The sequence below is a fragment of the Brachycentrus maculatus genome, unplaced genomic scaffold, assembly GCF_059751285.1.
Source record: "Brachycentrus maculatus isolate JH-2025_06_01 unplaced genomic scaffold, ASM5975128v1 h1tg000337l, whole genome shotgun sequence".
In the NCBI taxonomy this organism is placed as follows: domain Eukaryota; kingdom Metazoa; phylum Arthropoda; class Insecta; order Trichoptera; family Brachycentridae; genus Brachycentrus; species Brachycentrus maculatus.
The window spans coordinates 276397-292221 of record NW_028281086.1 but is presented as its reverse complement, the minus strand read 5'-3'; the positions used below and the strand labels follow the sequence as shown (position 1 = coordinate 292221).

At 31.8% G+C, this 15825-nt stretch overlaps 1 protein-coding gene across 1 annotated transcript; it reads right to left on the bottom strand.

Annotated features, from left to right (window-relative positions):
- Positions 1-1275: 1275 nt before the first annotated feature.
- Positions 1276-15497, bottom strand: yip2 (yippee interacting protein 2). The gene is made up of 8 exons (XM_088269092.1): positions 15282-15497; positions 9988-10154; positions 8292-8423; positions 7317-7581; positions 6234-6409; positions 4466-4666; positions 3225-3379; positions 1276-1850 (listed from the first exon to the last, which is right to left on the bottom strand). The coding sequence occupies exons 1-8, from the start codon at positions 15298-15300 to the stop codon at positions 1769-1771; spliced, it is 1197 nt and encodes a 398-aa protein (XP_088125218.1). The 5' UTR covers positions 15301-15497; the 3' UTR covers positions 1276-1768.
- Positions 15498-15825: the final 328 nt, after the last annotated feature.

Below are 15825 nucleotides of genomic sequence, written 5' to 3'. Positions count from 1 at the left end.
TACGCGGCTGACATAAGCGTATGTGTTTTTACTTTGCTCCAAGTTTCGAACCTCAGTTCAACTTGGAGGGATTTATTCATAGTGTGGAACTTTGGATAAAATAATACGTCAATCCTTGGCCTTATGACATCTGTTGAAATATCTGACTAGTATTACAAGGATAAATAAAAGAACAGATCCCTGATTTTTCTTGAGGTCGATAATTAGTCCGCGCCATAATCATGCCCTACATCTGTCTCACTCTTGACGCTACGCATCTCCAGTGGGTAAGAGTGACACACGACGTGTGCTTTGATTTATGTATGTTACGATCTTATTTGTTTATATTACGATATATTTCAAGAATAAAGTGACACAAGTGTATTATAGAGTACCAAAAAGGCACAATGAATCCCACTGAACGTTTTTGTTAGGAAAATAAATCGTTTCTTAACTAAATACATGATAAAAGTAATCATTAAAAAAACCGCAAAATACCGCCGCGCACGGGCGTCTCTCAGGAACAAAGTTAACGCGGTTAAAAGGTTAAAACAACTAAACTGTCCTCTATTGGATTTATATAAGCCGGTCATATTATAGGGGCTAACTACCCCAGGAATCAAATGTGCGTCTCTGGCCACTTTTATAATGCACGGTAAATTCATAGTGAAGTTTTTTTTAATGTACAAAAGCTTAGTAAGCTTCAGGCAGGTATTGCAAAACATGCATTTTGTGATATTTATTCATTAACCAGGATATTTATTTAACCATATTAATTTTATCGTAGTCAATGTAGAGTATAGCATTTTGCCCTCAACTTACATATAAATCACATATAGGTGAAAAAAATATGTGTGAATTATTGTAATTACTTAAGAGTTTATGGATTGATATTGATAAACATTTCAGTTCAATTACTTCATTTAATTAGAAATGTTCAATCAAGGGCACAATGATGAATGTTACACAGTATGTCACTTAAACCAAGAAAAAAAACCTTTAAATGGCCAGACTTTTCCTGTCTCATAAAAAAACATTGTTATTTCATATATTTTATTTTAAAAAAAAATTGAATAATAATATAAACGAGTATAAAATAGTATAAACATTAAAATACGCTTCCTTTTTAGTCGAGTTAAAATTCCGAAATTATAATGAAATACGTATTTGTAATTTTACTACACATGTGATTGCATTGCTTGCTGAGAAGTATTGGCACTATATAGTTTAACTGTTTAAACTGCACAATAAATAAAAAAGAGAAAACATGGGTATTATTAATTTAAACATTAAAAAAATTACATATATTTTTATTATTATTTATTGAGCAATGTTAATTTTTTAGACTTTGAAACACAGGGTGATAAAGATAAAATTTGATTCAGTTTGTGTTTGTAGAATAATTGGGTATAGTCGACAAAGTCCAAAATGAACTAGAAATTTGGGCTATTGTGAGTGTAAAAATTGATTTGAAAAGGCATTAACAAAAAACAGTATAAAAAAAAATATCTAAATATGATTGAATTAGTAGCATTTACATGTGTTTAGCAATTGTTATCATCAATCGAAGTAAATAGATGCTTCTTCATACCCTGGAAGTCATAAGAATATAAGTATTTTAAAAAATCGAGGTATTAAGGTATTAATTTGTGCTCCATGTATTCAATATGTTTTATAATTATATGATAAAATATTTGATATAATCTTATTTGTTTCCTGATAAAGAGATAAAGAGTGGAAGGAAGAACTTGTTTGTAATATATAGGCTTGGGAGTAATTTGTAGATTCTTCAAGGGATTTCTACAAGCAAAGCGATTCCTTGTCCTCCTCCGATGCATGCTGATCCGATTCCCCTCTTCAATCCTCGGCGCCTGAGGAACAAAATTTAAATAAAATTAACAACCTATTATTTATTCTATCAGACAAAAGATTGGTAACTGGAGTGAGCTATATACATATTGTAGTCGTACTGGAGAAAATGACCAACTAACAAAATGTAAAATGTTCAGGAGGGCCATTTAAGTCACTTTTGCTTGGCAATAAAATAATCATCAATGTAATTAGTCATTTTTAACAAGTCAATATATTATACTTTCAAGTTTAAAATCTTTTGGGATTTTTTCAGGGCAATATTAAGCTAGTAAGATATCAAATAGTCAATGATCACGTTTTTGTAAAAAATGCACTTGGTCACTTTCTCCTGTATGACTACGATATACACCACAAATTTCTAAACTGATGGCGTAACTATTAGCCATACTTACAAATCTTTAAAATAAAAACCAGTATGTGAAATGAATCCGCGGGCATTGCATATGTACATATGCAATGCTCGTATAGTTAAAAAAAATATTGCAATATGGATGTTCAATAATGGGCAGAATGGTGAATGTTACACAAGTGTATAAAGCGATCATTTAAGCCACGCAAATGCCAGGTCGTAAGCCTTGGGATGCTTAGATTCCAATCTTCTTTTGTATAAAAAAGTATAGATGTTTCATCTCAAGTCGAGACATCTACCTATACTAAATTAAATTACTTTGACCGAGAGAGATATGTAGTTTAAAAAAATGTTTATAGCTCACAAAAAAAACTGTCTTTTACTGCTTACCAACATAAAAATAGCCACTTAAGATTTCTACCCAAGACTGCCAACTGCCAAATATTTGATATTTAATGTAGACAGTGTTCAGGAAGAAACTATTTGCTTAAAAAACCAGTTGACATTATAATTATATTAAAAGATATATAGTGATTATATAACAAAGTGCGCCGCCTCCGTGGTGTAATGGTTAGGGTGTTTGGCTATCGTGGTGGAGGTCCTGGGTACGATTCCCAGAGGGGTCAAAATAAATATGGTTGATTTTCACTCTTTTATTTATTTAATATCACCCTGGACTGGTTCAAGAAGCGCAGGGCGGATCACCTTACCTTCATGCAATTAAAGATCAAGACAACATTGCGTCACTACGATGCAGTGCCCTATGCACCATTGGGTGCGGATAAGGGTTTAAAAAATATATGTTTAGTTTTCAAAAACTGCCAGTAGAGAATTCTGATAATCTTGCCTCTAAATTTTGGGTTTATGATTTTTTATCTTGCATCTACCAATTTTATGTGGCTTTAACCTAGATTTTACTTTTATTTTCAAGATTTACCTTTAAATGAACACAAATTGCACTTTGTTTGGGGTGCTACTGTATATGAATTGTGTTGCTTAAAAATATGTAAGTAACTAGTCATACTTAAGCTCATGGACCAGGTGAGCTGTGATTCTGGCACCAGAAGCAGCCAGAGGATGTCCTAAAGCGATTGCACCTCCGTTTACATTCAGTTTCTCCATATCCAAATTCAATGCCTTAGCACAAGCCAATGTCTGAACTCCAAACGCCTCATTAACCTGAAAAAAAAACAATTATAATAATTAGGAATGCATTATTAATTATTACTTATTTATGATGTCGCTAGCATTACTGTTTATTAATCGGCAACACAGTGCATGGTTGTAATTTAAGGTCAGATATATATTAGTCGTATTTTCTTTGCAGAATAAAATGTCATTTTTTCTACTTTTACTGCATCAGATAATAGTTGATATTGTCAACCTCTTTTCCTTTATAGTTATGAATTGTTTGTGAATTAAAAGTTTTGACAATGTTATGATATTAAATTTAGAAACATTTTATGAAGATTATTAAACCCAATACATATATCGTTTAAAAGTTGCGTTAAATACATTTTTTAAATAATTGGCAATATTTTTATTAAAGTATCTACATTTTACAATTTAAAAAAAAAACTAACTAACCATCACGCCGCTTCCCCGCAGGGGTAGGCAGAGAGAATAGAGCGCCACACCACTCTGTCCTTGCAAACATTCTTCACCTCTTCCACGTTCATGCATCTCCTCATACATACCCGCCAATTGTTACGACTCCTAACCTGACCACTTTCAAGTATTTGGCATACCTGATCATGCCATGTTTTTCTCGGTTTTCCTCTGCTTCTTTTCCAACTAATATTCACCCCATAAATTTGTTTTACCGTTCTTTCCTCACTCATTCGTTCTACATGTCCAAACCATCTCAACACACCTTTCTTAATTAAACATCAGAAATTATACCAGTATTCATAAATCCAGTTAACATTTGATCTTTCAATTAAAAAATCTGTAAAAAATATATCCGGGCGATCCTCTTAGTTGAATTGTAAGCTAGTTGAAATCATAAGTTTTCTAGTAAATTTTTAGTACTCATCGCAAAAAAAAAACAATAAGTAAAAATTTGGATAGTAAAGACTCCACAATCTATGTATTTACTTTCTTTACAGTTTTGTTTGCTAAGAAATGTCACTTTGATAGTTGTTCTTTCCTTCCAATTATTTATTGTTTTATGTAATAAAAATAATAGACATTGTAATGGAAAGTTTATTATTACACAGTCTCTTATTCGACTTTCCAACTAGATAAATTGATTTGTAATCTTACCTCAATGAGGTCAATATCGTTGAGGGTCAGTTTGGTAGCCTTAAGGAGATTCTGAATGGCGTTGACTGGACCGATGCCCATGATCTTGGGTTCCACTCCGACGGTGGCCCACCCTGACAGGCGTGCCAGGGGAGTGAGGTTCTGGGACTTCATCGCTTCTTCATTTGCCAGCACGATGGACCCGGCTCCGTCGCAAATACCCTGGAAAGGACAAAATTTGCAACTCTCAACAAAAGACAGCGTCTACAATCTAGTTTTATTGCCGGTGAACAAAATATGGCATCCATCATTTAAATTTACACTTTCACAGCCTTCTAGATGTTGAGCTAACTCATATCTAATATCAGTAAAATTTCTTCTCTTATATCTCCACATTTTTAAACATATATTTAACCCTTGAAAACTAAACTATATTTAAAGATATGTACATAGTAATTAAACATTCGTCAAAACAAACTAAAAATTATAAAAGTGAAAATTATCAAAAGTATTTATTAAAAATACTAACCGGTTACATGACACTTAAGTTTGGTTTATTAGGAATTAACGTAAGAGACATTTAACAATAAATCACTATTCCGTAAACAAAGCCTTGCGGGTGCGGGGTGCAGGGAAGTAAGTGCACTTGACTTTTTCGGAGAAGGGCGTCGTCACGTGGACGAATGTTTAGTTATCTAGGGCTAAATAACATAGTGCCGATTGTCTTGTGATCGTTTCTGATTATTCATTTATCTGCTATCAAAAATAAACCTCATAATATACAAAGAAAACATAGATGAATTTTATTATTTGTGGTTTATTGCAAATATCCTTATCTATATTTTACCTTTGACCCGAGAGATGACTAGGGTATTCAGCAAACCTTATCATATAATGGCCAAAGTCCAAATATTAGACATATTATTAAAACATCTTTATCGTGAGCAAAATATCAGGTAAATAAGTTATCTAATGCCTCAAGCAACCATGTTGTTATTTAATGTTTTATTGAACAGAGAATATTATGATCTCATTCGGATTAAACGGATAAATTTTGGATTACATAATACAAATTGGCATTGTTCTTTTTATTTGTTTAAGACTTAGGAGTACATGAAGCTTAGTGAATCAGTATTTTCCATACACAAATGAAGTGGGGTGATGTTTTATTATAATTTCGACCAGTTTCCAAGCAAACAGCTTCTTCCTCAAGACTAATTAATACTTTGATAATATAATGATGTATAATAAGATTTACATTGATTTCATAACAAGATTATTTTCTTAAGTCATAAATAAGAAGTACTTTCAAAACATCGTTGTGAATATAAAATGCCCAAATTTGCAGATTCTTTGGGTTTTTAATGTACTCATTTTGGTACGCTTGAAGAAACAAAATTTTGACATTTATAGTTACTTTCTGTAACTCACATATGTTATGTTTGTGTTTAAGGACATGTAAACCTTAGAGGCTAGCATACTCTACCATTTGAATAAATAACGAAAGCAGTGAACAAAATTGGCAATGTAATTAAATACATTTTTAAAAATTGCTATTTTATGAATTCAAGTTAAAAGATCAAACGAAATTCTTTAAAGTTTAAAAGTTTTAATTATACATTTACTAGTTATAACCATCGACAAAGCGGATGGAAGTAGTAGGTAAATCCACCCATATTGTGGTTTTTTTATTTGATATGCACTGAATTATTTTTTAAATACCTCTTTATTCAGAAATTTATGCATTTATAATTTATCCTCATAAATAAGTTATGTTTGATAGACTCACAGAAGCTGATCCGGCTGTCACAACTCCATCCTTCTTGAAGACTGTTGCGAGTTTTCCGAGACCTTCAATTGTGGTTTCTGGACGAGGGTGTTCATCTACTTTGATTTCTACATCCTTCCTCTTAATATTAACTGTTACAGAAGCAGTTTCAGCAGTGAATGCGCCTGCATCAAAACCTGAAAACATAAACAACAATTATTATTAATAAATCATTTTAAATAACTGCCATTTTAATTGATGCAACACAAACAATGCTTGCTATACACATTTATTACATACACACATACACATCTATATACATACCGATATACATTTTACTTTAATGAAACACCAATCCTTCTAGCTCTTGCTTTTATTATGTAATTTGATTAATTGATTCGGCAGTCACTTTGTGGTACTATCTATCCACTTTTTGTTTATGTTTTACTTGGTAAATACCACTATTTCTTCAAATCTATTGTGACACGTGTTTCGATGCATTCTGCATCATTTTCAAACACCGTATGTTTATTATTTTACCATGTATACTGTATTACATTATTATAATTTATATATCAATTTTGGATTTACAATTTATTAAAATCTGGTTTGATTATAGCGATTTTTATAAATCATAGACAAAAAACGTTACGGACAAAGAAAAAGACAATTGCATGAAAGATCTTTGCAACAATTTTATATAGAATAGTATTTTTTTTTAAACGCTTATGTGCACCTGATGGTGCATAGGGCACTGCATCACATAAACGCAGTGTTATTTTGATCGTTAACACATAAAGGAAAGGTGATTAGCCCTCCGCTTCAGGTACCAGTCCAGGGTAATATTGAATAAATATGACTGAAAAAAATCGCTTATAATTATTTGACCCCCCTGAGAATCGAACCCGGGACCTCCAGTACGGTAGCCCAGCGTGCTGACTATTACACTACGGAGGCGAAAAAAGAGTAGTAAATATTTAATTCTTAAAAAAAAAAATAACCTTTTCAAAGCGAGTCAAAGAAAGGTATCATTTGGATATGACTATATTTGTGAATATTTACATACAAAAATTATTTTTATTGAATCAATGGCGATATCCTCACCAGCCTTCCAGAGTTTCTGCGACCTCAGGGCAAACTTGTCCACCTCCTCTCGGGGGATCTTGTACTGCTCACCGAGGTTCTCAGCGGTGAGGGCCATCGGCAGCTTGCAGTAGCTGTCCGTCAGTCCGACCCACAGGGTGTCTTCGAAGGAGATCGGCATTCCCAGGGTCGTGCCGAATCGCACCCCGCGCACCGCGTAGGGCGACTGGGACATGTTGTCACAGCCCCCCGTCAGAGCGATGTTGGCAGCCCCCGTTAGGATATCCTGAAGCAAAAATAACCCACATTAACTAACCATTGAATCAATAAACTGAACAAACAAAAAATAACCTTATTTTATAATCTTATGTAGTCTTTCCTCAGTATGTGGATAGGTTATGTTTCTAGACAGGCGCCGTGGAGTAGTTGGGTAGACGGTCGACTGCGAAACTGACATCGCGGGTTCGATTCCCGTCAATTGCAAAATGAATTCAAGAAAGATTTATTTTCAATTGGTTTGGGTGTTTGTGATGTTTTTTTTTAAATTTACTTTCCCTATCCTTACTATCCTACCTGCAGACAAGCATCTAAATTAGACGCTTTGCGGGTTATTCCTTAAAAAAAAAGGTGCAAATATAGAGACTTCTTATTTAATGAGTTATATAAATGACAAATGAATTTTGATTTGCATTTGTTTTATCAAAAAGTTTTTAAATTTTGATTCTAAAGATTGAAACGATATTGAAAAATAATATGATCGGTGAATACGCAAAACTGTGAGAAGAATAAATACACAAACGCTAATGGAGTATTATGCGTTGGCATTAAATTGTCAACTATACATGATATTTGAAGTCAAATATAAAATAAATACAATTTTGGTGATGTTTTCTTATGTGCTGACCATTTTGCTACTCATCAAATCAAAAGGTTAACAAACGTAGAGTGGATTACAGATATCAATAAATACTTTAGTAAAATATAACTCAAACTAACTTGGGCACCATTGACGACTGCCTGGAATCCGGAGCCACATAGCCTGTTGATGCCTAGAGCAGGTTTATCTATGGGGATACCACATCGGAGCGACACGTGGCGAGGCAGGAACGCACCATCGGAAGAAGAACTCTGAAATGACACAGATCATTTAGTTGGACCATACTGGATGAATTTTAAACTTGACAGCACACTGCCAACAGATTAAGATAAATAATAAAAATAATAACTTGATACAAAGCCATCAATAATCTGGATTTGACATTTTGTATCATGAATTAAGAAAAATTGTTTTTTTACTAGTTCTCATTTTGGGCAAATGTGGACAATATCACTAATTCAAATTAAAAAAAAAAAAATGTTACAAATATTGGAACCAATCAAAAGTTTTATTTCTGCTGTAGTAGGTCTTAACACATTGTTTGCGGGAAACGCTTAAAAGCATCTTTTACAGTAGAGAGCGGAATGATGATGTTTATAAGCATTCTATTTGCTTACTTTTGGTGGCGCGACAGACGCCAAAATACATTGTACAGATTGGAATTGGGTTGGTGGTTATTTGTGATTAGTATAGGACCCTAATTAATATACCAATTAAGTTCTGAATAAAAAAACTGCCTGATAACAATATGTTAATGGTAATAGTTTTTTGGGTTTATTATGAACGATTTAAATTAACAGCGTTGATCATGCTTTTGACAAATTTGATATTCTTTATCATTGATTTTTTTAATATTCATAGTTCTTTTGATTAATGTTTTTTTCTCCTGGAAAACTGACATCCACTTGACTAACACATTATAAAAACATTCCTGTTATAAAAATAAACAGCTTTTATGACTCGGTATGAAAATAAGGGTGTTGTAAAAAATATTTCCTAAATTAACAACATATTTAAATATATAATCATAAAGACATTTTTTATCATTTACAAAAATACTTTAATTTCATACTTTTTTGTAAGCCTAAGCGACTCATTATTAAAAATATGTATCAAATTGTTGTAGAGTGGATCCGAACCCAGAAACTCAGACTCAAGAGTCCGAGACACTAACAACAGGACCACAACCCGATATAATAAAAGTAAATATTTATTTATTTAAAATATTCATAAATGAGGTACTTAATATGATATTATTATTATTATGTCTAGAAATAATAGATACATCACAATTCAAAACAAATTATAATTACGTAATAATGATTTAAAACACTAATATGTTATATTGATTTTTGAATTTTTTTTTACATATACATGTTATTTTTATTTACAAAAATACTTCAACTTCACACTATTTCTGTGAGCCTAAGCGGCTCATTGTTAGAAATAGATATAAAATTGTGGTAGAGTGGGTTCGAACCGGGAAACTGAATCAAGAGTCCGCGACACTAACCACGGGACCACATCCTGACATATGAATATATTATATATAATTATACATAATTAAAAAAAAAGCAAACAAATAACAATAAATAAAAAAATATAAAAAATTGTATTAACATGTTAGTATTTCGGCTCAACACAGGCCATGCCTAAAGAGCCGTAATACATATAGTAAATGTATCTATGAAATACATAATAAATAAATTTAAAAAAAAAATATATATATATATATATATATATATATATATATATATATATATATATATATATATATATATATATATATATATATGATGTAAAAAAAAAACTTACGACCAATACGTTTCCAATAACTACTGAATCTACTTTATCAGGGGAAACTCCGGCTTCCTTTAAAGCTGCGGTACATGCTACAGTTTGTAGGTCGGCAGAACTCTTTCCCTTGAAGACTCCTCCATAAGTACCAAAAGGGGTACGTTTAGCCCCCACAATAAAAATACCTAAAACAAACATTTTCAACATTTTTACAATTGTGTTTTGTGAAAAAATTGCTGTTTGACCTTCCAGCGGGCGCGTTGTCATAAAATTTATCACAAATGCACCTTATCGCTTCCTCCACCCTTACCACTTATCCAAGTATCCAGCTCCGAGCTATTCGAGGGTCAGTGTGGCTATAAAACTACAGACGTACCTAGTGTGCTAAGCTTGTTTTTCATTGAAATTTGGAAATTTCCTTTGAGCGTTAATTTTAAAAAAATCGCTCCTTAAAGTGTATTTTATGTATTTTATAGGGAAATAAACTAATTTTCCTATTTATTTTTCATTTAAATTGTTTTCTTTACAGCTAAATGTAATTTTATTTATTTTAGACGTTTATGTTTTACACATTAGTGTTTTAACAGGAAAACATGTCAGACCAACTGTAGAGAGGAGAAACTGAGAGAAAAGAGTATTGATTTTTCTATTTCATTTTATTCCTAACTTAACGAGTTTTGGCAGATTATGTTAAATATGGATGATAATATTTTAAATTTTCTACCGATATGCGCCATTGGCAAAAAACTTAATTTTTTAACATAACGTGGTTTGCAAGTGGACTACTCATATGTAGGTTACACTCAGTGGCGGACCTTCCCTAGAAGCCCAAAAGCCCGGCTTGCCTAACAACTCCACATAAAGATGACTAAATCTAGACCAAATGATTAAAAATACAAAATTAATGCATGCCTGTTTTTAAATTATCGCGCGCTTTTTCGTACTACCCGAGATAGCCGAGTGTAAACATTCGGCTTTCGCCCTGTCTGTTGCAGGTGCAGGCGATACAAGATTAGCCATCTCGCTCGCTCTCATTGGCTTCAATTTGGGCTTCTGGTTCCGGCAATATGTCTTATATTTTTGCTTATAAAATATAACTCTAACCATAAAATAGTAGGTACATATATGGCATTTTGTATGAAATTCGGAAGCCAGCTTCTATTGGCCTGAACCTAGCCACACACACGTGCTGCAGAATTTGCAATTGTATCGAACGTATTTCATAATGGTTATCTGTCAAACTATTCTCAACGACTTTTATGCCTTTGTATTTGAGTCAATTATTATTCATTGATTATTTGCCTAATCTACATATTTATTTATTATTGGAAATTATCTAATTATTTCCTTACGTATTCATACGTCATAATGAGTTCGGAAATGGCCGATGTCGTTCCTTGTAATGATTTAAAGTGTGTAAAAGAGTTACTTCATAATGGAAAGGTTAGCGCTTTGAATTTTATTAAAAAAAAAAGAAATGATTACATCTCTAAGACCTACTCCCAATTTAAATATATCGCAAACTGTTAAATCGCATAAAAGGAAGTTTAATCGGTCAGTATACAAAACTCGATGGATTGCCGGTTGCTCTCATATTAATAAATTATTTTGTTGGTATTGCGTTTTTTTTCTAATGACAAAAATGTGTGGAATTCATCCGGTTATGATGATTTAAACAATTTAACAAACGCCATAAAACGACATCAAAATAAACAGAAGCATTTGAACGCTGTAATAAGTTTCCATAATTTCGGTAAACATAGAATAGAAACACCCATATCTCGGCAATTATCTGAGGAGGTAACTAGACATAATTTAAAAGTAAACCATAATCGAAGTGTTTTGCAGCGGTTAGTCGATGTTGTTTGCTATTTAGCTCAGCAAGAACTCGCTTTTAGGGGACACAATGAATCTGAAACATCACTTAATAGAGGAAATTTCCTAGAGCTCATTTCAATGTTGTCTAAATATGATCTTGTTTTAGAAAAACATATGCAGCAAAGCGACAAACAGGGTCCTAGTTACCTTTCTAATAAAATACAAAACGATATTATTTGCAGCGTATCGGAAGTAATGAGGAATCAAATAAAATCGGAAATAAAAATGTCCACTTTTGTATCAGTAATTATAGATGACACGCCAGATATTAGTAATAAAGAACAATCATGTGTGATATTTAGATATTTCTCTGGAAATTATATACATGATCGATTTTTAGGATTTATTGATGTATCCGAAAATCGAACCTCAGATGTACTTGCCGAGATTATCATGCATTACGTAAATATTTATGACTGCAAAAATAAATTAGTCGCGCAAAGCTACGATGGCGCGAACGTCATGTCTGGGGTAAGAAACGGGGTGCAACAAAAAATTAAAGAGTTTTGTCCTCAGGCTATTTATATTTGGTGTAATGCCCATATATTAAATCTAGTTTTATCCAAGTCTTGTAGCAGAATTGGTGAAATAAGTTAATTTTTTTCTGCTGTTCAGGCTTTGGTTCATTTTTTTAGCAACAGTACAAAAAGATCCGCTCATTATGATAAATTTTGCAATAAAAAAATACCACACATTTCTGCTACTCGTTGGGCGTACTCATCGCGTACTGTAAATATTATATTTGAACAAAAAAATAATCTAATTGGCTTATTTAGTGAAATGGCTGACAATCCTCAGCAATGGGAAGGCGATACAAATTTGTCGGTGGAATCTTTTTATAATTCTTTAAAATCTTTTAATTTTAATTTTTTTTACAAGTATTTCACATAATATTTGAAAAAACCGATAGTTTATATAATATCATACAAAAATCCCAAATCGACGTGGGTTACTGCAGCAATAAGATAAAAGAATTTCATAATTGGTTGAGTACGGATTTTCAATCGCAATTTAATCAAATATATGTCGTTGCATCTCAAAACAATACTGCCCCTCGCTTAAGACGAAATGTTTCGTGTGCTCGTACGGAATACAAAAGAATTTTCATCCAAATTATTGATAACATATCTTCCGAAATTAATGACAGATATTCTGAAATATTCAAACTTCATTTTTTTCAATTGCTCAACAACAAGCTTTACGACAGATATAAACTGAATTTTCCAACTGACGAATTAGAATCTTTAGAATTTCACTACGGTATTCATTTTGATAAGCAATCATTAAAAAATCAATTAATATGCCTGTACTCTTCTTCGGACTTGAAGGATTTTAATGTATTTCAGCTTATAGATTTTATCAACAAAAATAGTCTTGAAGATGCATTTTCAGAGTTGCTAAAGTTAACTCATTTGGTGATCACTATACCAGCTACAAGTGCTTCAGGAGAACGCGCATTTTCAGCATTAAAACGAATACACACGTACTTAAGAAATACACAAGGACAAAATCGCCTTTCCGAACTCTCTATGATTGCCATAGAAAAAAAACTAATAGCAGATCTCAAACATTCAGTGACTTTTTATGAGGATATTATAAAATCGTTTTTGAAAAAAGATAGGCGGTTTGCTTTAGAATACAAATAAAAATGTTTCAGTACGTTGCGGGGGTATTTTTCACTAATTTTAAATATGTGTATATTCCTATTCTATAACATTTAAGCAAATTTATTTGTATGATAAATAATTCTCGAAAGCTTTTATTTATAATTCATAAAAAGGTTTGAGCAAATATATTTTTTAGGGTTAATATTTTTTTAAATCCTATCAAAAGTGATAAACATACCATATATACTTTATCAACCATTATTGTTGTATGTATACATATGTATGGATTCCGATGATGATTATTAAACACTATGCATGCCATTATATGGTGATGGTACTTATTGGTGATGGTTGATATCTGAGGATGATATTTTATTTTAGTGAACATTTTCTTTATTTCAAAGTGATGGCTATACCTTACAAAAGTTACATGTATGCACATTTTTACAATGATTAGCATACATTGTTTAAATTTATAATACTTTCAGGGTGCTTACTATACTGGGAATGATATGAGGTGAAGAAATTATAGGTACATCATGTATTCACGAATGTGAAAAATAATGGGCTTGCCTTACTGGTAAACCCTAGGCACGCCACTGGTTACACTGTACATATTTTATAATTAAAACGCAACTTTGTTTTAAAATCACTATAAATATTTTATTATAACTTAATTATAATGTCTACCGGATTCGAAGCTAAAGTCTTGATAAAGAAACAGTTAGCTTCGAAACCGGTAGACATTATAATTAAGTCATAATAAAATATTTATAGTGATTTTAAAACAATGTTACATTTTAATTATAAAATGGAAAATCATAAAGTTAGTGCTTCTAATATAAATTATATGAATATATTTTGTTGGTTGGAACTAAAAATATAATAAAATACATTAAAAATTTCAAATTTGTACATTTCTGGGTTATACTTGTTTCCGTGCTCTAAACAATATCGTGCCGTACAAATATCCATGCCTGCCCTACAACTTTTCTATGTATTTTACTAGTCAAAGTGTTTGGCAGTATCAATATTTCTCATCATTCTTCAATAATTCCTTCTCTGTCCAAGCGGTCAGATTATGGAATGAATTACTTCTCCGCATAAAAAATGCACCCTCTCTAATAACTTTTAAGAAACGTCTGAGACATTACTATCTATTATTACAATCCTAACTGTCCATCAAACTTCATCCCTTAGTTTTTTTCCTCTTCTACCTCCTTCCCCAAACTCCGTTTTTCCTTTGCCTTCCTTATTATCATCAATTTGTATTTTTTTAATGTTCAAGTACTATCTACCCTATGATTGCAAACAGCTATATAAGGTATCAAACCTTTTGACCAATATCACATATCTGTTTTTGGTTGGTTGGAAGATACAGCTTTTTAACAATAAGCCGCCAATGTACTTTTTTTTCTGTATAGGAAGTTTAAATAAATCAATAAATACCTGAATATACAGAGACACCTCTTAAAATTATTATAAGATACTATAAAATTTTAACTGCGCTTTAGGCTCTATATAACAGTAGGTTTTTTTTAGTCACCAAAGCAGGTTAAAAGAAAACGTAAGAAAAAGTGATCCACACATTTTGAATACAAACATAACAAGATGTTAGTATTTTCATATGTAAGAAAATAAAGTAAGCTGCAACTACAAAACAAGTTTAATTGGACTTTGGAATCAGTCAGACTCGTATTTCGTATGAGATAATTGTGTTATTAATATTCATTTATACGTTTCCAGAAATAAAAAAAAATATTTAGAGAGGGAATGAAAGAATTTGTAATTTATAAAATGTTCATAGCCAGAAATATATTTTCCTACCTTTTACTGCAGTTGACATGGCTCAGTATTATTTATCTGTAGTGAAATGGGCAAAATCAGAATGCAAACTGAGGAGATCAACTGAAGTCTTTCTAAAATGGTAAGATAACGCTAACTGATAAGAATAAATTCCGATATGAAATATTATTACAAACAGGTACGAAAATATCGGCACCGCTAAAAACACATAGCACAGATTGAACTTTGGCACGTAGCAAATGTTTTTGACATTTTAGTTTGACAAATGAAAATATTATTATTGTCTATGGTACATAGAAATGCACATAGGTACCTACCTACAATACTATCATAAAAGGAAAACCAAAACGAACTTACTGAGTTGTTTTGTAATCTAAAAATCTTAAAGGAATAAAATAAAATAAAATAAAATAAATATGTGAAATTCTAAACATTTGGAAAATTATTAACAGTATGCTAAAAAATAGATAGAGGTTGTTTGTTACCAGCACATTCAATGTTTGTAAAATATGAATCAATCATTTCTTAAATTAGGACACTCACATTAAAAATCACATAACGAAAT